Genomic DNA, 23,514 nt, shown 5'->3' with positions numbered 1-23,514 from the left:
TACATGGAGCACTGGGTGTTATAAGCAAACAATGAATCATGGAACACTACATCAAAAGCTACTGATGTGCTGTATGTTGACAACATATCATTAAAAAAAGAACATATTATGAGCAATTCTATGCCAACAAATTGGGCAATCTGGAAGAAATGGATGCCTTCCCGGAAACTTATAAACTACCAACACAGAAACAGGAAGAAATAGAAAACCAAAAATCATAAAACCAACAAGAAAATTGAAGCATTAATAAAAAAACCTCCCAACAAACAAGAGTCCAGGGCCAGATGGCTTCCCAGGGAAATTCTACTGAACATTGAAAGAAGAAATACCTATTCTTCTGAAGCTGTTTAAAAAAATAGAAACAGAAGGAAAACTTCCAAACTCATTCTGTAAGGTTAGCATTACCTTGATCCCCAAACCAGACAAAGACCCCATTAAAAAGGAGAATTACAGATCAATATCCCTGATGAAAATGGATGTCAAAATCCTCACCAAGAAACTAGCCAATAGGATCCAACATTACATTAAAAGGATTATTCGACAGGACCAAGTGGGGATGTTCTGGGGATGCAAGGATGGCTCAACATTCACAAATCAATCAATGTGATAGATCACATTAATAAAAGAAAAGACAAGAAACATATGATCCTCTCAACTGATGCAGAAAAAGCATTTGACAAAGTACAGCCTCCATTCTTGATCAAAATTCTTCAAAGTGTAAGGGTGATGGAACATACATCAATATCATCAAAGCCATCCATGAAAAGCCCACAGCAAATATCATTCTCAATGGGGAAAAACTGACAGCTTTTCCCTTAAGGGCAAGAGCCAGCAGGGATGCCCACTCAGCAACCAGACAAGAACAACAAAAGATAAATAAATAAAATGCATCCAAATTGGCAATGAAGTTGTTAAAATATCTATGACACCCAGAGCAATCCAACATTCAATGCAATCCTTATCAAAATACCATTGACATTTTCCACAGAGCTGGAACAAATAATCCTAAAATTTGTATGGAACCAGAAAAGACCCCAGTCAGAAGAATGTTGAAAAAGAAAACCAAACTGGGAGCATCACAATGTCTGACTTCAAGCTATATTACAAAGTTGTGATCATCAAGACAACATGGTACTGGCACAAAAACAAACACATAGAACAGAACCCAGAGAACCCAGAAATGGACCCTCAACTCTATGGTCAACTAATCTTCGACAAAGCAAGAAAGAATATCCAATGGAAAAATGACAGTCTCTTCAATAAATGGTACTCAGAAAATTGGACAGCCACATGCAGAAGAATAAAACTGGACCATTCTCTTACACCATACACAGAGATTAATTCAAAATGTTTGAAAGACTTAAATGTGAGATAGGAATCCATCAAAATCCTAGAGAAGAATGCAGGCAGCAATGTCTTCGATATTGGCTACAGCAACTTCTTCCAAGACAATTTTCTAAAGGTAAGGGAAAGAAAAGCAAAAATGAACTATTGGGACTTCATAAAAATAAAAAGCTTCTGCACAGCAAAGGAAACAGTCAACAAAATTAAGAGACAACCCACGGAATGGGAGAAGATATTTGCAAATGACATATCAGATAAAGGGCTAGTATTCAATATCTATAAAGAACTTATGAAACTCAACACCTAAAAGACAAACAATCCAGTCAAGATATGGGCAGAAGACATAAACAGACATTTCTCCAAAGAAGATATACAAATGGCCAACAGACACATGAAAAAAATGCTCAGCATCACTTGGCATCAGGGAAATACAAATCAAAACCATAAGGAGATACCACCTCACACTGGTCAGAATGGCTAAACTTAACAACTCAGGAAACAGCAAATGTTGGCAAGGATGTGGAGAAAGGGGAGCCCTCTCACAGTGTTGGTAAGAATGCAAGCTGGTATAGCCACTCTTGAAAACACAATGGAGGTTCCTCAAAAAGTTAAAAATAGAGCTACCCTCTGACCCAGCAATTGCACTACCAGGTATATAACCCAAAGATACAAATGTAGTGATCCAAGGGGGCACTTGCACCCCAATGTTTATAGCAGCAATGTCCACAATAGCCAATCTATGGAAAGAGTCCAGACATCCATTGATAGATGAATGGATAAAGAAGATGTGGTATATATACACAATGGAATATTACTCAGCCATAGAAAAATGATATCTTGCCATTTGCAACAATGTGGATAAAACGAAAAGATATTATGCTAATGAAATAAATCAATCAGAGAAAGATAAGTACCATATGACTTCACTCATGTGGAATTCAAGAAAAAAACAGGAGCATAGAGGGAGAGAGGGAAAAATAACACATAATCAGAGAGGGAGACAATCCATAAGAGACCATAGGAAACAAACTGAGGGTTGCTGGAGAGGAGGGGGATGCATGATGGGGTAACAGGGTGACGGGCATTAAGGAGGTCATGTGATGTAATGAGCACTGGGTGTTATATACAACTGATGACTCATTGAACTCTACCTCTGAAACTAATAATACACTATTAATTAATTGAATTTAAATAAGAAAACATCATTGTGTACTCAAATTGAGATAGTTTCAAAGACTTTTTTTTACATATATCACTATTCTTATTATTATAGGTATCCTAAAGTTCCAGCTTCCTTAATACTTTGGCTCAACAAATAGGAAATGATGAGGTCATAAATCACCAATCAGGAGGGGCTGAAAACCAAGCAGCTGATGGATATTATTAGCCTCTCCATGTGGCCCCCTAAATATAGCTCAATGAATAACTATTCTCCTAGAAGGAGTCATCTATAAACACACCATTGGCTTCATTTCTTTGACTGCATATTGGTGGAAAGTATGGTAAAAGTTTACTTTTGGGGGCAATAAGACTATTCTATCTGTACTCATAGACTTGTGAAATGTGACAGTGGTATAGCACGCTGCTTGTCTTTTCCTAACAGAAAGCTAACATGAAACATTTTATACTTGCTTGCCTATTGTAAACATCATTAACAGATGTTATTTCAAGAGCACTGTTTTTTTTTTTGGCATTATTCCAACCCCCTTGTATGCAATATCTCATTTAATCCTTTAAACAACCTTAAAAGATAAATTATTTTTTTAAAATATTTTATTTATTTATTTATTTATTATTTATTTATTTATTTATTTATTTATTTATTTATTTATTTGACATAGATGGCAAGAGAGTACAAGCAGGGGGAACAGTAGAGGGAGAAGGAGAAGCAGGCTCCCCACTGAGCAGGGAGTCTGATGCAGGGCTTGATCCCAGGACCCTGGGATTGTGACCTGAGCTGAAGGCAGACACTTAACCATCTGAGCCACCCAGGCACCCCAAAGATAAATTAATTTTAATCTCAGACCCAGAAAGTTTAAGTGACCCTCTAATCCTCCAGGCCTTTGGTTCAACAGCTCATGTTCCCATAACATTATCATGTTGCCCCATGAAATGCAAATTCTGGATTTACCTGCATAACAATACCCTGACTTTACCCATAACAATACCCTGACTTTACCCACACCCCCTAAGGCTAGGTGCTCTAGAGCAATGTACTGGAGATCTTCCAGGTGCTGGGAGCATCAGAAGCTTGGGGAGAAAGTCAGGTAGTGGGCAGTTTGTAAGTGCAGTGTTAGTGGCTGCAGAATCACCTTTGTAGCCGTATGGTGAGTAATGTCAGCAATTATGTTCATCCTGCAGCACAGTAGTGTTAGCTGAATATTGAGATTCAGATTGTGGACATAGGCCAGCTACATAAAGGGCCAGGGAGAAAGAGACCATTTGCCACAAATGATATAAGTGCTGGTGAGAATTGTAAAAGCTTTATGTGGATGAATAAAGTGGGAAAGGAAAGACATTGATGGGTAGTGTGGAGAAGAGAACAAAAGTTATGATTGGAATATGAAATTTTAATGTATCAAATACATTTGTGTGACATCAAGTAGACTGAGTCTTTTTTTCTTACTAACTCAGGACAAAATAAGTGATCTATCCAAATATTTATGATACAGAAGTTCAACACATTTTTTTCCCATGGCTTTGGTTGAAGTTTTTCAAAGAATTATCTCCACAGATGAACTCTCAATGCCAAACTCAGGTGTTGAAAAACAATGGTGAGTACCATGCTGTCTTTGTGATCACAGCTTTGTAGTACAACTTGAAATCCGGCACTGTGATGCCCCCAGCTTTGTTTTTCCTTTTCAACATTTCCTTGGCGATTCGTGGCTTTTTCTGGTTCCACACAAATTTAAGGGCTGTTTGTTCCAGTTCTTTGAAAAATGTCATTGGTATTTTGATCGGAATGGCATTGAAAGTGTAGATTGCTCTGGGTAGCATGGATTAAGAAGATGTGGTCCATATATACAATGGAATATTACTCAGCTATCAAAAAGAACGATTTCTCGACATTTGCTGCAACATGGATGGGACTGGAGGAGATAATGCTAAGTGAAATAAGTCAAGCAGAGAAAGACAATTATCATATGGTTTCTCTCATCTATGGAACATAAGAACTAGGAAGATCGGTAGGAGAAGAAAGGGATAAAGAAAGGGGGGGTAATCAGAAGGGGGAATGAAGCATGAGAGACTATGGACTCTGAGAAACAAACTGAGGGCTTCAGAGGGGAGGGGTTGGGGGAATGGGATAGGCTGGTGATGGGTAGTAAGGAGGGCATGTATTGCACGGTGCACTGGGTGTTATACGCAACTAATGAACCATGGAACTTTACATAAAAAACCAGGGATGTACTGTATGGTGATTAACATAATATAATAAAAAATATTATTATAATAAAAAAAGAAAGAGAAGGTTAAAAAAATGGTGAAATAAGTAAATCAGTTTTGAGGACAATTTAAAAAGGAGAAAATATCCAAATGTCACATCGTGTGTGGCTTTAATAATATGCAATTTTATTCTTTTCAAATTTCTATTATCATCAATTCATGTCTAATAATACTTATGGTGAGCCAAAGAATAGTGCCTTTCAAAAATGTCCACTCTCACCACAGTTATTCAACATAGTCCTAGAAGTCCTAGCTTCAGCAATCAAACAACAAAAAGAAATAAAAGTCATCCAGATTGGCAAGGAAGAAGTCAAACTTTCACTATTTGTAGATGACATGATACTCTATGTAGAAAACCCTAGGGGCACCTGGGTGGCTCAGTTATTAAGCATCTGCCTTCGGCTCAGGGCGTGATCCTGGCATTATGGGATCGAGCCCTGCATCAGGCTCCTCCGCTGGAAGCCTGCTTCTTCCTCTCCTACTTCCCTGCTTGTGTTCCCTTTCTCTCTGGCTGTCTCTCTCTGTCAAATAAATAAATAAAATCTTTAAAAAAAAAAAAAAAAGAAAACCCTAAAGACTTGACCAACAAACTGCTAGATGTGATAAATAAATTTAGTAAAGTTGTAGGATAAAAATCAATGTACAGAAATCTGTTGCATTTCTATACACCAATAATGAAGCAGCAAAAAGAGAAATTAAGGAAAAATCCTACTTACAATTGCACCAAAAACAATGAGATACCTAGGAATCAGCCCAACCAAAGGGGGTGAAATACATGTACTCTGAAAACTATGACACATTGATGAACAAAATTGAAGATGACACAAAGAAATGGAAACACATTCCATGCTCATGGATTGGAAGAACAAATATTGTTAAACTGTCTGTACTACCCAAAGCAATCTACACATTTAATGCAATCCCTATCAAAATACCAACAGCAGGGGCACCTGGGTGGCTCAGTTGGTTAAGTGTCTGCTTTCAGCTCAGGTCAGGATCTCAGAGTCCTGGGATCCAGCCCCATATCAGGCTCACTGCTTAGCGGGTTGCCTGCTTCTCCCTCTCCCTCTGCAACCCCCCCATTTGTGCTTTCTCTCCCTCTCCTCCCTAAAATAAATAAACAAACAAATAAATAAATAAACAAATAAAATATTTAAAAAAATACCAACAGCATTTTTCACAGAGTTAGAACAAACAATCCTAAACTTTGTATGGAACTACAAAAAACCCTGAATATACAAAGCTACCTTGAAAATGCAAAGCAAAGCTGGAGGTATCACAATTCTGGACTTCAAGTTATATTACAAAACTATAGTGATCAAAACAGTATGGCAACTGGCACAAAAATAGACACATAGACCAATAGAACAGAATAGAAACTCAGAAATGAACCCACAGCTATATGGTCAATTAATCTTCAACAAACCAGGAAAGAATGTCGAATGGAAAAAAGACAGTCTCTTCAACAAATGGTGTTGGGAAAGCTGGACAGCAACATGAAAAATAATGAAACCACTTTCTCACACCATAGACAAAAATAAATGTAAAATGGATTAAAGATCTATATGTGAGACCTGAATCCATAGAACACAAGCAATAACCTCTGTGACACTGGCTATAGAAACTTCTTACTAGATATGTCTCCTGAGGCAAGGGAAACAAAAGCAAAAATGAACTATTGGGACTTCATAAAAATAAAAAGTTTCCACACACCAAAAGAAACAATCAACAAAACTAAAAGAAAAGCTATGGGATGGGAGAAGATGTTTGCAAATGACATATCTGATAAAGGGTTAGTGCCCCAAATCCATAAATAACTTATCAAACTCAACACCCCCCCAAAAATTAATCCAGTTAAGAAATGGGCAGAAGATATGAACAGACATTTGTCCAAAGAAGATATACAGATGCCCCACAGACACATGAAAAGATGCTCAACATCACTCATCAGCAGGGAAATACAAATGAAAACTACAATGAGATATCATCTCACATCTGTCAGAATGTCTAAAATGAACAACACAGGAAACAATAGGTATTAGTGAGGATGTGGAGAAAGGGGAACCCTCTTGATGTTGATGGGAATGCAAACTGGTGCAGCCACTCTGGAAAACAATATGGATGTTCCTCAAAAAGTTAAAAATAGAAATACCAGCAATTGCCCTATTATGTATTTGCCCAAAGAATAAAAAAAAATACTGATTCAAAGTGATACATGCACCCCGATGTTTATAGCAGCATTATCTTCAATAGCCAAATTATGGAGACAGCCCAAGTGTACATTGACTGATGAATGTATGAATAAGAAGTGGTATATATGGGGAGCCTGGGTGGCTCAGTTAGTTAAGTGTCTGCCTTTGGCTCAGATCATGATCCCAGGGTCCTGGGATCAAGCCCTGTATTGGGCTCTCTGTTCAGTGGGGAGCCTGCTTCTCCCTCTCCCTCTGCCTGCCTCTCTGCTTACTTGTGATCTCCTTCTCTCTCGCGCACTTTCTCTCTTTCTAATAAATAATAAATTAAACCTTAAAAAAGAAGTTGTACACACACACACACACACACACACACACGCACATACACACAATGGAATATTAGCCATAAAAGAGAATGAAATCGTTGGAACAACATGGTTGGAGCTATAGAGTATTATGCTAAGTGAAATAAGTCAGAGAAAGACAAATATCATATGATTTCACTCATGTTGAATTTGAGAAACAAAACAAATGAGCAAAGGGGGGAAAAAGAGGGAGAGACAAATCAAGAAACAGACTCTTAACTATTGAGAACAAACTGATGTTTACCAGAGGGGAGGTTGGTAGGGGGATGGGTTAAATAGGTGATGGGGATTAAAGAGTGCACTTGTCAGGATGAGCACTGGGAGATGTATGCACTTGTTGAATCACTATATTGTACACCTGAAAGTAATTAACACTCTATGTTAACTATACTGGAATTAAAAAAAAAGTATTCTTCCTTTTCAGTGACCATTTCTCAGTATTTGTTGTCTCTACTATATGGCTTATTATATGCTCTTTAAAGCATATCAGTATTCATGTCTATGCTCTTCAATCTATGCCCATTACCTGGGTCTCTAACTAATAAATGTAAGATTTTTTCCCCCTTGACATAGTTGCTGCAAATTTTCACCAGGTGAAAGTAATTCAAACATGTTCTAGCCTGTGAAAAGGGCTGAATGATGTCATATAATGTTTTTCAAGGCTGATAAATTTCAAAAACATATTTATGAACAGAACAAACAACCAAAAATCGACAGCAAAGGTAATGGTGAATTCTCCTCACAGGGCTAAACTATGTAGTACACCTTTTTGCCAGAGATTCATAGAATATATTGAGATTTCCGGTTATATGCTTATGATAGAATTGTAACAACTTTGAAAGTCACAAGCTACTCTGCTAAATGTAAAAGTGGGGTGGGGGGTGAAGAATAGGTAGCAAATATGTAGTCTTACCTCTACCCACTCAAATCTAATTTAATCATTAAGTCAATTGGGAAAGATTAGTGTTAATTCAAGAATGAACTCGGGCTCTGCTTATTAATTCCTAGTTCAGTGTGCATGAACTAGCTAAATAAAGAAAACAGTGATGAATTTGAAAGGAAAAGCATTATTCAATTCTGTGGAAATCTGATCTGGGCCTTAGCTCCTGAGAAGATATCACATGTCAAAGTCAATATTTCAAATGTACATTCAGAGCACAGTGCATCTGGACACCTTTCTAAATAGTTTAACTCAGCTGGAAAGTTTCATAGTCTTCTATGAAATAGTTAACCAGTAGTCCATTTCTGCTTCCTAATTTCCCCAGACTTTGAAAAATAATCAGGAAGATCAGACATGGTGGTTTACTTGTGGTGTCCCCATGTAAAGTGAGTTTAGGAAATGGACACAGCTCCAAAGATAAAATGTGTACTGTATAAGTATTCAGATAGGTGTAACAGGAACTAAAACAGGCATTTAGCCATAGGAAGATTGGGACTGGGGAAAGGGAGAGTAATGTTTATTGAACATAGTCTAAATGACAGGCATTATACTTGACTTTCCTTCTGAATTGTACCCATGATTAGAGCTTGTATAGCATTAAGTATGAAAGGGTTGATGAAAAGAGAGAGGATGAGAAGATCAACTAGGAGATTTGAAAAAAAAGGTCAGTGGCAGAAATAACTAGAGAATCTAAGAATAAGTGAATCCTTAGGAAAGGACAGGCACCTCCTACCTGCTTGGTTCTCTAACCTTTAGAATTCATCTACAAAACAATTGATAACTTCAAGGGAAAAATTGACAATTAAAGTGATTTGATAGCCTTACAGTTAGTTTTTTGGAAACATCAACATTATTCACCATAGTATATTCACCCAGAGTACCTTAATCTTTTTTTTGAAAAGTGTTTATATATATATATATCCTCTGTTATATGGCACATTAAATAGAAAATAAACAAACAAAACATAGAATAGAGCATTTGTTTATAAATCACTTTTTTGATGAACTCGTTTTTGACAGTATAAATGAGTGCTTCCATCTTAAGACTCTATCATTATATGTACCTGAGAGAAGACAGTAACTATCATTTAGTTTATGTTTTCCACATTCAAATTGTTTTGCTTAACATTATCTGATTTTCGCCCCAATATTTTATTATGAAAATTTCCAAACATATAGGAAAATTGAATTTTACAGTGAATCAACATGTATCTATCACTTTGACTTTATCATTAACATTTTACTATATTTGCCTTAAAATACATCTGCTCATTTATGCATCCCTCTATCCATCCATTAATCCTTCTTATTTTTGATGCAATTGAATGTAAATTTCAGACATCAGTTTATTTCACAAAAATTATATTATTTGAATATTTATGAAACGCCTGCAAGATAGGTATTATTAACTCCATTTTGCATATGAGAAACCTAAGGCTGACAAATTTTAAGAAAATTCCCCAGAGCAACACAGTCAGCAATTTATAGGGCAAGGACTTGAGCCCCAGTCTGTCTAGCTCCACGTCTGTACTTTTTTCACTATACTAAAGAATTCCCAGATCATATACAAAATCACTTGGTCAATTCACAATTCAGGGAATGGTAGAGGGGTAAAAAGCAGCTCAAATGAAATTGTATTTTAACTGGAGGAAAATAAGGCAGCTTAATTCTTTACCCAAAAAGTCTATAAATAAGCCCAAATGCTTGTGAACATTGCTACTATCCTGGTTTTAATCAAGCTTTTTGGTTTGCCTGTTTTTCGATGCAAAATTTACCATTAATTATTTCATTTGATTCTCAAAACTATGGAGAAGTAATGAAAAATAGTTGGAAGAAAGGCAGGCAGGAACAGGGGGCCCCCACCCTAAGAGGAAACCACATTCAAAAGGATTTTACAGCAGCCTGGAAGGAGCCCTCCACCCTTTCCCACAAGATGGGTAGATGACAAGAACGTGATTGGGTGACAGGTTCATGGAGGGATAATCAGATTAAAACAGCTCACCAACAAGCCCATAAAAATCCCTAGACTTAGAAACTCTGGTGGCAACACTCTTGGGTCCCCTCCCTCTTCAGGAGCTTTGTATTATCTCTCAATAAACTTTATTATCCTCAATAAACTTTGCTTTGCTGCCCACCACTCTTTGTCTGGTCTACCTCTTCGTTCTTTGAAGTGGCCTGACCAAGAACCGCAGGGTCCAGAGGAAAATAAATCCTGTAACAGAAGTAGAATATGTATTACTCAATTCTCCATTTATAAAGCAGGAAACAGGGGCCAAGCGATCCATTCAAAGTCATAGCCAGTTAGTGGAAGAGAGATGATTGGAAGACCTTAAACGAGTATTCTAGTAAGCTTTGGAGCAGGAAAACTATGGAAAATGCTTAGAAGGTGACTTATTTACAGATATGATTTCTAACTGTAATGATTCTTTAAAATCTCAGGAGGTTTCCAATCTAAGTCAAGCAGTAATATGAAATTCTCCACATTAATTTCAATTTACAAAATTAATGTTAATTAACATTGATTTTATGTATATGGGATACTGGTGCAAAAAAAGATTAGGATCGTGAAACAACAAAAAGGTTGCAGTTTATCTCAACCCTCCCAGAGACAAATAGCTAAGACTGTTCGAGTTGTTGATTTTTTAAAAGATTTTACTTATTTATTTGAAAGAGTGGGAGAGGAGCAGAGAGAGAGGGACAAGCAGGCTCCATGCTCTGCGTGGAGTCTGATGCAGGGCTTGATCCCATAGCCCTGAGATCATGACCTGAGCCAAAATCAAGAGTTGGACTCTTAACTGATTGAGCCACCCAGGTGCCCCCAAATTGTTGATTTTGTTGAAATTTGCAAACCAATTCTTAGAAGTGTGAGGCTCACAGTGCCAGCGCTTCCAGTTTTAAAGTTGTATTTCAAACTACCCTCACATTGCATAGAGGGTAATAATATCTTGTCACTGGAGAATGATACATCAAAGTAGATGTTAATTTGAGTTAACTGACAAAATTGATGAGATTTTACCTTACTGGTGTTTACTCCTCATATCTGTACCATTCAGAGGCAGTGGAAAGTATAAAGGGTATGTTTGCTTTTAAACAAGGAAATAAAAGGAATGCAGCAGAGCTTTGCAGCTTTCAAAGCATGATTTTATCTCACTAGATTCTATTAATATAGCATGGGGATTAAGAGTTCAGGCCTGGGGACCACATTGCCTGGGTACAGAGTTAGCCCTGTAACCTCAGCCAAGTTACTTCATTTCTGTGTCTCAGTAATTTCATCTGTACTTTTTTTTAAAAATTAATTTTGTTTTAATTTTTATTTTATTTATTTATTTTTCATAATAATATTTTTATTATATTATGTTATTCACCATACAGTACATCCCTGGTTTTTGATGTAAAGTTCGATGATTCATTAGTTGCGTATAACATCTGTACTTTATAGGATTCTTGTGAGGATTAAATGAGTTGATAGGTATGAAACATTTATTATTCAGCCTGACACACATAATGAACCCTCAGTAAATGATTGTTGCTTTCAGTATTATTCTTAGCATTTTTATGAGGTGGGTAGTCCAGATTATAACATTCTCTATTTTATACATGAGGAAATTGAGGCAAGTGAGGTGAAGAGATTTACCCAAGATAGAGTCAGATTATAGTCAAGTTTTTGGATTCCTCTTTCCATTTCTCTGACATTACTGCTTGGGGTTGGGGTGAATAGGAGGTACTGCTACGGCAGCACCTCCACCTCCACTCTTAGGACAGTATGTATGGTGCCCACAAATACTGTCTTGGTGGAAGGAAGGCACTGAATTAGGGTAATTCTTTAATAAATTACACTTGGCTTTTATCTGAGGAAGGGGCTTTTCAGTTTTTGCTGTATCCAAATCCTGAACAAAATGTATTTGGTTATCCTGACTTTTGTTTGAATTTAATTAAGTGTTGATGAATATAAAAGAGAACATACCAGTTGTGTGCATGATAAATGATATCCATTACTTCTTGATTCATTTACTGATCTTACACCATTCTCAGAGGTATTTAGAAATTTCTTACTGGTGATCATTTATATTCTTTTTTCACTTCTTTTTACAGTAGTGGATAGTCTGGATTGTTATACCGACTACTAAAGGCAATCCTATTCCAGGCAATGCTGTTACTAAAATAAGGTCTAGAGTATTCCAGAGTTGTCACGTATGGCCCCCATATACAAATAATTTCCTCCACTGACCTCTGAAATTTAAACATGTAAATAGAGATAACAAATAGAAAAAGCTCACAAATTAGAAGAAAAAATTATCTCCCCTGAATGAATCAAACATTCCTTGTTACTAAACCAGGAGTTTTCCTTTTAAGGCCCTCAAGAGATTTATGTTGTCCGATTTCCCACTTAAGAAAACACTCTAAAACCTACAGCTTTTAAAATTGAGTCAGGATGCAAAAAGCTGTCAAGATTTCCCAACTATTAGCTAATAAAGATGTGGCAGTTAGTTAGAAATGAAAAAAAAAGTTTCACCCAGAATGTCTGCCTTAAGACTGCTTTTAAAATTGTCCACATTTTGCCTACCATTCATACCTCTATTCACTCTGGCTACTTTAGTTCTACCAGTGCCATAAGAAGAGTTTGAAGCATCCTACTTGACCAGTCCTGTCTGTAACTGCAGGCTGGGTGTGTCCCCCTACCCACTCCTACAGTGATGAATACAGATAAACAGACTGACAGCCACTCTGCAGCAAATACAAGAAGAAACATGAGAAGGTGAGAATGGACTGCCAGCAAAATCTGCCTGCCCCCATCTTTCCCACAACTACAGATTTCTCTCCTCTGTTTTATAGAAGTAAATGACTCATATGAACTTCTAGTGTTTTCATAGAGCCTTGACACTCTGCCAAATAATCTGAATGTGGTTCTCTGGTTCATACACTATATTGGCATAGCATACACCCACATAGAAATGGTTCATAGACTATATTGGCATAGCATACACCCACATAGAAATGTCTATGGCTTTGTGGAGAGAAATAATATGACTTCTCACCATCCTCCATGGGAGTGACTAATGGTGAGGTTAGTTCATGTCGTGTTTTAGAGACTGTTTCATTGTGCTCTGTGGAATTGGTAAAGGATTACCCAGTTGGAAAGTAAATGTCAGATCCTAGGTAAGTTACTCCTGATTTGTATTTGTTCCAATATATTAAAGATTACTGTCATGGATAACATTAAAGAATTGATCAAATTAGTAATATAAAGTTTCATAGTTCTGATAGTCTAGGATTCTGTAAGAAAATACATTTATCAACATTTATTGCATTTATTACATAGTAATCTACTTAATAGGACATGGCTTATAATACGTAACAATGTCATTCTTTAAGGAGGTCAAAATATATATTTGATATGTATTTGAAAAATATGTCTTTTCAATCCTCATGGATTTCTTCCTGGAAAAAAAGACTTTTGCAAGAGTACATTTCATATTTTCCTTAGGAATAAATAAAAAAGGAAGCATCTATTAAACAGTAACATTTCAATCATTTATTCAATAACATTTATTGGGTACTTACTATGTGCCAGGTACTATTCCAGGCATTTGAGATAGACCAGTGAATACAACAGAGATCCATATCCTCAAGTAGCTAAAAATGTAACAGAGGAAGACAGACAACAAAAATAAGCATAATCAGTAAATTATCTAAAATGATTAAAGATAGTAAGTGCTAAGGGAAAAAATAAAAAGTAGAGGAGGGTAGGAGGGATTAGCAACATAGGTGGCAGGATAGTGGGACAAGTTGCAGTGATATATGATATAAGGTAGTAAAGGGTGGGCCTTATTGAGAAGGTAACATTTGAAGAAAGATTGAAGAGAGAGTTAGCCATAGTCTATTTTGGGAAAAGAGTATTCTAAGCAGCAGTAACAGCAAGTAAATAAAGGTTCTAAAGCAAGAGGGAGTGCACCTGCCTGTTTGAGGAACATAAGGAAATCAGGGTAGTGGATCACAGTGAGTTGGGGGAGTATGATAGAAGAGCAGCGGAAAATGTCACAACGCTGTTCAGTAATCTAGACAAGAGATGACCAGAATAGTTTAGAACAGAATAACAGTGGGGGTGAGGGTAAAAAAAGAAATGGTTTATTCCTCTTTATCTTTTTAAAGGCAGAACTGTAACCAAATCAATGTGAATTCACTCCTTGTGAATCGGAAACTGCACCAGGTTGAGTTTCACACAAAGAAAACTTTTATATTCAGCAAAGAAGGAGATCAGGGGGAAAGCCTTCCAAAACTGTGACTACCCAAGAGAAGGTGAATGAGTTCCTTTTGTTTAGGGTTAGGATGAATAGATAGGAAGCCTTGTCATCCTACGTAGAGGCAGGCATAGGTGACACATGCACTTTAAGGAAACATGCCTATACACACATTGTATGTTATGTAAATGAGGCTTCTGCTCCTCCTTGGGCAGAGATTTCAGTGTTAAATTGAAGTAAAGGTAATTGTAGGCCATTCCAGAGGTCATTCCACAACCCATCTAAGATACTTACTAGTAAGTATGTGAACATTGTTGAGAGATACATTCATTAACTGTTACAAATAAAAATAGTCAAACGCTCAGAAGTGGAGAATCAAATGAAGGTTGTCAGGAGCTGGAGGGAAGGGGAAAATGGGGAATTGTTTTTCAATGGGTATAAAGTTTCTGTTATACATAATGAATTTTATATCCCCTACAGGCAGATTACACACACAAACACACATACACATTGTACAACAGTACCTAGAGTTAACAATACAAAATTGTGCACTTTAAAATACGTCATGTCGAGGATAGAGTTCATATTTTAAAAAATGGAAAGAAAAGATACCACAAGGAAATTTTTGGAAGTAATGGACATGCTTAGTGTCTTGGTTATGGTGATGATATCACTGATGTACGCCTATGTCCAAACTCATCAAGATGTATACATTAAATGTGTACAATTTTTGTATATCAATTATACCTCAATAAAGTAAAAAAATTTTTGAATTCTATTTAGCTCTATTGCAATACTGATGTTCATTATTTTTGTATTTCCAAGTTTTTATTTGAATTCCAGTTAGTTAACATATAGTGTAATATTAGTTTCACGAGTAGAACTTAGTGAATTGTCACTTACATATAACACTCAGTGCTCATCACAACGGCCCTCTCTAATACACATCACCCATTTAACCCATCCCCCTCCCAACTCACCTCCAGCAACCCTCAGTTTGTTCTCTATAGTTAAGAGTCTGTTTTATAATTTGCCTTTCTCTCTCTCTCTCTCTCTCCCTTTTTTTGTTTCCTATGTTCATCTGTTGCATTTCTTAAATTCTACATAGGAGTGACATCATATGGTATTTGTCTTTCTGTGACTGACTTATTTCACTTAGCATAATACAATCTAGTTCCATCCACATCATTGCAAATGGCAAGATTTCATTCTTTTTGATGGCTGAGTAATATTCCATTGTATGTATACCACATCTTCTTTATCCATTCACCAGTTGATGGACATTTGGGATCTTTCCATAATTTGGCTATTGTTGATTATGCTGCTTATAAACATTGGGGTGTATGTATCCCTTTGATTCAATATTTTTGTATCCTTTGGGTAAATACCTGGTAGTGCAATTGCTGGATCATAGGGTAGTTCTATTTTTAACATTCTGAGGAAACTCTATATTGTTTTCCAGAGTGGCTGCAGCAGTTTGCATTCCCACCAAGAGTATAAGAGGGTTTCTCTTCCTTTGCATCCTTACCAACACATGTTGTTTCCTGTGTTGTTCATTTTAGACATTCTGACAGATGTAAGGTGATAACTCATTGTACCTTTCATTAATATTTCCCTGATGACAAATAATTTTGAGCATCTTTTCATGTGTCTGTGGGTAATCTGTATGTCTTCTTTGGAAAAATGTCTATTCATATCTTCTGTCCATTTCTTAACTGGATTATTTTTTGGGAGGTGTTGAGTTTTAAGTTCTTTATAGATTTTGGACACTAACCCTATATCAGATATGTCATTTGCATGTATCTTATCCCATTCTAAAGGTTGCATTTTAGTTTTGTTGTTTCCTTTGCTATGCAGAAACTTTTATTTTCATGAAGTCCCAATAGTTCATTTTTGCTTTTGTTTCCCTTGCCTCTGGAGACGTATCTAGTAAGAAGTTGTTATGGCTGATGTCAAAGAGGTTACTGCCTGTGTTATCCTCTAGGATACTGAAGGTTTCCCACTTTGAATTTAGGCCTTTAATCTATTTTGAATTTATTTTTGTGTATGGTGTAAGAAAGTGGTCCGGTTTCATTCTTCTGCATGTTACTGTCCAGTTTCCCAAAACCATTTGTTGAAGAGACTAATTTCCATCAGATATTTGTTCTTGCTTTGTCAAAGATTAGTTGACTATATAGTTGTGGGTCCATTTCTGAGATTTTATTCTGTTCCATTGATATATGTGTCTGTTTTTCTGCCAGTACCATACTGTCTTAATCACTACAGCTTTGTAATATCACTTGAAGTCCAGAATTGTGATGCCTCAGCTTTGCTCTTTTTTTTTTCAAGATTGCTTTGACTATTCGAGGTCTTCTGTGGTTCCATACAAATTGTAATATATTTTGTTCTAGCTCTGTGAAAAATGCTGGTGGTATTTTGATAGGGATTGCATTAAATGTGTAGATTGCTTTGGGAAGTATAGGCATTTTAACAATATTTGTTCTTCCAATCCATGAGCATGGCATGTTTTTCCATTTCTTTGTTTCATCTTCAATTTCCTTTTTTTAAAGATTTGTTTATTTGAGGGAGAGAACAAGCATGAGTGGAGGGAGGGGGAGAGGGAGAAAAGCAGACTTCCTACTGAGTATGGAGCTTGATGTGGGGTTTGATCCCATGACCCTGAGATCATGACCTGCCTTCAAGTTCTTTCATAAGTCTTCTTATAGTTTTCAGAGTACAGATCTTTTACCTCTTTGGTTAGGTTTATTTCTGTGTATCTTATGGTTTTAGTGCAATTGTAAATGGGATTGATTCCTTGATTTTGCTTTCTGCTGCTTCATTATTGGTGTATAGAAATGCAACAGATTGGGGTGCCTGGGTGGCACAGCGGTTAAGCGTCTGCCTTCGGCTCAGGGTGTGATCCCGGCGTTATGGGATCGAGCCCCACATCAGGCTCCTCTGCTATGAGCCTGCTTCTTCCTCTCCTACTCCCCCTGCTTGTGTTCCCTCTCTAGCTGGCTGTCTCTATCTCTGTCAAATAAATAAATAAAATCTTTAAAAAAAAAGAAATGCAACAGATTTTTGTACATTGATTTTGTATCTTACAACTTTACTGAATTCATGTATCAGTTCTAGCAATTTTTTGGTGGAGTCTTTCAGGTTTTCTACATAGAGTAGTATGTCATATGTAAATAGTGAAAGTTTGACTTCTTTCTTGCTAATTTGGATGCTTTTAATTTCTTTTTGCTGTCTGATTGCTGAGGTTAAAACTTCCAGGGCTACGTTATATACCAATGGTGAGAATGGACATCTCTGTCTTGTTCCTGACTGCAGAGAAAAAGCTCTCAGTTTTCCCCATTGAGGATGATATTAGATGTGGGTTTGTTGTATATGGCCTTTATGATGTTAAGGTTTGTTCCCCCTACCCCACTTTGTTAAGCGTTTTTATCAAGAATTGATGCAACTAATGAATTGTTGAACACTACATAAAAAACTAATGATGTACCATATGTTGGCTAACTGAACATTAAAAAAAAGAATTGATGTTATATTTTGTCAAATGCTTTTTCTACATCTATTGACAGAATCCTATACTTCTTATCCTTTCTTTTATTAATGTGGTATATCATGTAGATTGATTTGTAAATATTGAACCACTCTTGTAGCCCAGGAATAAATTCCACTTGATCATGGTGAATGATTCTTTTAAGGTACTATTTGATTTGGCTTGCTAGTATTTCGTTGAGGATTTTTGCATCCATGTACATCAGGGATATTGGCCTGTAGTTCTCTTTTTAAGTGGTATCTTTGTCTGGTTTTGGAATCAAGGTAATGCTGGCCTTGTAGGATGAGTTTGGGAGTTTTCCTTCCATTTCTATTTTTTGGGGAACAGTTTCAGAAGAATAAGGATTAACTCATCTTTGAATGTTTGGTAGAATTCGTCTTTGAAGCCATTTGGGCCAGGACTTGTTTGTTGCGAGATTTTTGATTACTGATTCAATTTCTTTGCTGGTTATCCATTGGTTTGAGTTTTCTATTTCTTCCTGTTTCAGTTTTGGTGGTTTATGTGTTTCTAGGAATTTATCCATTTCTTTCAAATTGCCCAATTTGTTGGCATATAATTTTTCATAATATTCTCTTATAATTGTATTTTTGTGGTCTTGGTTGTGATTTTTCCTCTCTCATTTGTGATTTTATTTATTTGGGTCCTATCTCTTTTCTTTTGGTAAATCTGGCTAGAGTTTCATCAATTTTATTTATTTTTTCACCATTTGTGGTTTCATTGACCTGTTCTATTGTGGATTTTTGTTTGTTTCTATATCACTTATCTCTGCTCTAATCTTTATTATTTCCCTTCTTCTGCTGGCTTTAGGCTTCATTTATTGTTCTTTTTTAGCTCCTTTAGGTGTAAGTTTAGGTTGCACATTTGAGATTTTTCTTGCTTCTTGACGTAGGCTTGTATTGTTATATACTTCCTTCTTAGGACCTCTTTTGCTGCATCCCAAATATTTTGGACCATTGTGTTTTCGTTTTCATTTGTTTTCATGTATATTTTAATTTCTTCTTTGGTTTCCTGCTTGACCCATTCATAGTTTAATAGCATGTTTTTTTTTTCTCATCACTACTTCATTATGTTTTTTTAATAATTTTTATTTTGTTATATTAGTCACCATACAGTACATCCCCAGTTTTTGATGCAATGTTCCATGATTCATTATTTGCGTATAACACCCAGTGCACCATGCAATATGTACCCTCCTTAATACCCATCACTGGCCTATCCCAATCCCCCACCCCCTCCCCTCTGAAGCCCTCAGTTAATAGCATGTTTTTAAATCTCTATGTATTTGTTGTCTTCCCACTTTTTTTCTTGTGGTTGACTAAATGGTAGAAAATATATATGGTATGATATCAATCTTTCTGTACTTGTTGAGGCCTGATCTGTGACCCAGTATGTGATCTATTCTGGAGAATGTTCCATGTTTGCTGGAAAAGAATGTGTATTCTGTTGCTTGCTTTGGGATGAAATGTTCTGAATATATCTGTTAAGTCCATCTGGTCCAGTGTCTCATTTAAAGCCATTGTTTCCTTGTTCATTTTCTGCTTAGATGATCTGTCTATTGCTGTAAGTGGGTTCTTAAAGTCTCCTATTATTGTATTATTAGCAATTAGTTCCTTTGTTTGTTTTTATTTTTTTATATATTTGGGTGCACCCAATTTGTGAGCATAAATATTTACAATTGTTAGATCTTCTTGTTGGATAGACCCTTTTATTATTATATAGTGCCTTTCTTCACCTCTTGTTATAGTCTTTGGTTTAAAATGTAGTTTGTCTGATATAAGCTTTCCTACTCCAGCTTTTTTTTTTAAACTCTTTTGAATTCCATTTGCATGATAAATTGTTCTCCATCCCCTCTCAATATTCAGGTGTCTTTAGGTCTAAAATGATTCTCTTGTAGGCAACATATAGATGGAACTTTTTTTTTTATCCATTCTGACACCCCATGTCTTTTGCTTAGATCCTTTAGTTCATTTGCATTCACAGTAATTATTTGTAGGTATGAATTTAGTGCTATTTTATTACTTGCTTTGTTGTTGTTTCTGTAGATTTTCTCTGCTCCTTCCTAGTCTTTGTCTGTTTCAGTCTTTCTGTCCCACTCAAAGAGTCCCCTTTAATATTTCTATCAGGGCTAGTTAGTGATTCCAAACTCTCTTAGTTTTTGTTTGTCTTGGAAAATCTTTTTCTCTCCTATTCTGAATGATAGCCTTGCTGCGTAGAATATTCTGGGCTGCATATTTTTCCCATTCAGCATATTGAATATATCATGCCATTTTCTTCTTGCCTGCTAATTTTCTGTGGAGAGATCTGCTGCTAACCTTATGTGCCTTCCCTCGTTTAGGGATTTCTTTTGTCTTGCTGCTTTTAGGATATTTTCTTTAGCTCTATATTTTGTAAATTTAACTATATATGTCTTGCTGTTGGCCTGCTTTTGTTGATTTTGATGGGAGTTCTTTGTGCTTCCTGAATTTAGATGTCTGTTTCCTTCCCCAGTTTAGGGAAGTTTTCAGCTATAATTTCCTCAAATAAACCTTTTGCCCCTTCCCCCCCCCCTTCTTCTGGGACTCCTATGATATAAATGTTATTACACTTTATGGAATCGCTCAGTTCCCTAAGTCCACATTCATGGTCTAATATTTTTCTTTCCCTCTTCTTTTCAGTGTCATTATTTTCCATAATTTTATCCTCTGTTTCATTTATTCATTTCTCTGCTTCTTCCATCCTTGTGGTCATTACATCCAATCTGTTTCAAATCTCCATTATTGCCTTCTTAATTTTTGACAGTTTTTTAACTCTTATATCTCTGCAGTAAGAGTTCCCTGACATCTTCTATGCTTTTGTCAAGCCCAGTGAGTATCCTTTTGATTGCTGCTTTAAATTCTCCATCAGGAATATTACTTACATCTGTTTTGATTAGATCTCTGGTCATAAACCTTTCTTTTCTTTTTTGGGGGGATGAATTCCTTCTCTTGGCATTTTGTCTAGGTTTCTGTCTTCTTCTGTGTTCTAGGAAAGCCTGTTATGTTTCCTGCTCCTGAGAGTAATGGCTGTAAGAAGAAAGAGGTCATTTATACTATCTAGTGCCTGATGCTTCAGGAAGTGTCTCTGGTATATGCTGTGTGCACCCTGCTGCTGTGTTTTGGCTGCTCTTCCTTCAGGTCATTCCTCTGCAGAGTTTCTCCTTGCCTGCAATGGGGAGTGTTTGGACCTTGGCCAGAATGTGGTATGTTTTAACTATGAGTGTTCTGGTCTGCTTGTTAAAAGAAGCCTGATCCTATTTCCACTACAGCTGAAGCTTTGCAGAACTTTATAGTGTGTAGATATGGTGCATGTATGGGGTTTGTGCTGGTCTTCTGGCAGAGGGGCCCATTGCACTGGTTCTCAAGCACACTTGCCTGGGAGAAGCAGCACCAGGAGAGTGCAGGGTGGGTGGGGCTTGGTGTAAGTAGCTTAGGCTGCCAGTGTTGGGGCTGTGTTGCTTACTGAAGTTAGTTTATGCTAAGGGGCAGGGAAAAGAAATGGTGTGAGCCAGCATCCTAGTCCCAGAAGAGGGGAGCTTGCACCTGCTGCTGTCTGGGAAGCCCTCCCAGAAGAGTGAACAATCTCCCCTGTGTGCCACAAGCATCCCTCAGATCACTGCTTTCTTTCTGTCTGTGTCTAAGCCATCTGTCTGCTTGGGAGCAGTGCACCTTGGGCTCTATTCCAGGCAGGTTGGCTGAGTTTTAAAACTCCAAACTTTAGAGACCTGGCATGGCAGGAATCCACATTGGTCCTCTGGGGAAGGGTCTTGCCACCCTGAAACTGATGCAAGTTTGTCTCAGTAGGGCAGTTACACTAAAGCACAGAGGTATGGGGTTTGGAGTAAAGCACAACAAAGAGCCGGTGTCCAGGTTAGCTTCCAACAGCAGGTGTCTCTGCACCTATGCTGAGAGGTGGGTTAGGGAAATGGTGCCTACCTGCTTCTTTGTCCCTGAAGAGACAGTGTCAATTCTCCAAGATGCACTCCAAGAAAGGGGACCATCTCTCCCTGTGTGTCCCAGGGGATCCTCAGATCACACCTTCTGCTTCTGAATTATCCACCTTCCTTCTCCACAGGAGCACTGCAGCACCCACAGGGCTACATACCAGCCACACTGTGGACCCCTAAAACTCCAGTCTTTGAGCCCTAGTCACTGTAAGAATCCACAAAAATTAGTCCCTCTTGTTTTCCCAGTCAATGGCTTTAGGGAAATGTTTTCCTTGTGTGATCCCCTGTGCACTCCTCTCTCTGTCTCTCTCTCTGCCTCTCACCTCTGAGAGCAGGGCTCCCTCCCCTCCACACCACCTGTGATTTCTCTCTCCCCCAAACCATGTCTCCACATATTCTACCTTCCATGATGTGGCCTCTTCTTCCCCTCTAGTTGTGCAGTTTGTTCTGTTAATTCTTAGTTCCATTTCTTGGATATTCACAATGATTTCATATTTATCTAGCTGCGCTCAAGGGACAAGGCAAGCCTAGAGTCCTCCTACTACTCTGCCATCTTAGCTCCTCCTCCCTGATGCTGATAATGATGAGGAAGGTAGGGGGTGAGAGTTAGTTCAATTTTTAGAAAAATCTAAAATTATCTTAAATAATCTTTATTCTATTTGTAACAATGTAAAATATAGTTATTTGAAATAAAACATGACTGAAAATTTTTAGAGGTATATACCAGGCATGTGTTCTTAGTTTGACCAATTTTATTAAGTTGTCTAACTTTAGACATATTTTAAATTTGGTTTTTGTCCATTCTTTATTTAAACAAAATATTTGGAACATGTGAGTGAGTGTGTGGGTGTGAGAGAGATCTGCCTGTAGGGCTGTGAGTGGTGGTGGCAGTATGTGAATCCTTAGACAACTTCAGCAATGCCATTAAAATGTTTTAAGAACTTAAAAATAGGGGCGCCTGGGTGGCACAGCGGTTAGGCACCTGCCTTCGGCTCAGGGCGTGATCCTGGCGTTCTGGGATCGAGCCCCACATCAGGCTCCTCCGCTATGAGCCTGCTTCTTCCTCTCCCACTCCTCCTGCTTGTGTTCCCTCTCTCGCTGGCTGTCTCTATCTCTGTCAAATAAATAAATAAAATCTTTAAAAAAAAAAAGAACTTAAAAATAATGATTTTTGGTACATTCAATTCTGATTTTTTACTGTCTACCTCTGATTAACAATGTCAAAATAACTGATCCAAATTCTGTGGTGATAATTATATTTAGTAGTAAAGATAATCTCTTGTCATCAGGTAGACAAAGAGTCCAACAGGCCTAAGCAAATGAAAGGATGGAGTTGCCATGAAAGACCGTAGAAAGGCATACCAAATCCAGAGCAGTTATTGTTCCACATTGAGATTCACAGGTAAAATAAGTTGAAGTAACTTGTTTGAATCAACTTGGCAGAGAAAAATATTTCAAAATAGGTATAATGTCAGTGTGATGTGTAAA

General features: G+C 37.2%; 1 protein-coding gene across 2 annotated transcripts in view; it reads right to left on the bottom strand.

The window, feature by feature from the left end:
- The window catches only part of APOOL (apolipoprotein O like), a 262,405-nt gene that overhangs the window by 84,956 nt on the left and 153,935 nt on the right, over positions 1 to 23,514 (bottom strand). The window contains exon 10 of one of the 2 annotated variants that reach the window (XM_057312828.1): positions 13,894 to 13,916. The exons of the other annotated variant lie outside the window; for it this stretch is intronic. Coding sequence (XP_057168811.1) covers positions 13,909 to 13,916 — 8 coding nt within the window. The 3' untranslated portion in view covers positions 13,894 to 13,908. Of the gene's footprint in view, positions 1 to 13,893; positions 13,917 to 23,514 lie in introns of those variants that run through there. 2 annotated transcript variants of the gene reach the window in all.

This window comes from Ursus arctos, chromosome X (assembly GCF_023065955.2).
Source record: "Ursus arctos isolate Adak ecotype North America chromosome X, UrsArc2.0, whole genome shotgun sequence".
In the NCBI taxonomy this organism is placed as follows: domain Eukaryota; kingdom Metazoa; phylum Chordata; class Mammalia; order Carnivora; family Ursidae; genus Ursus; species Ursus arctos.
This window is presented reverse-complemented; position numbering and strand designations above follow the sequence as displayed.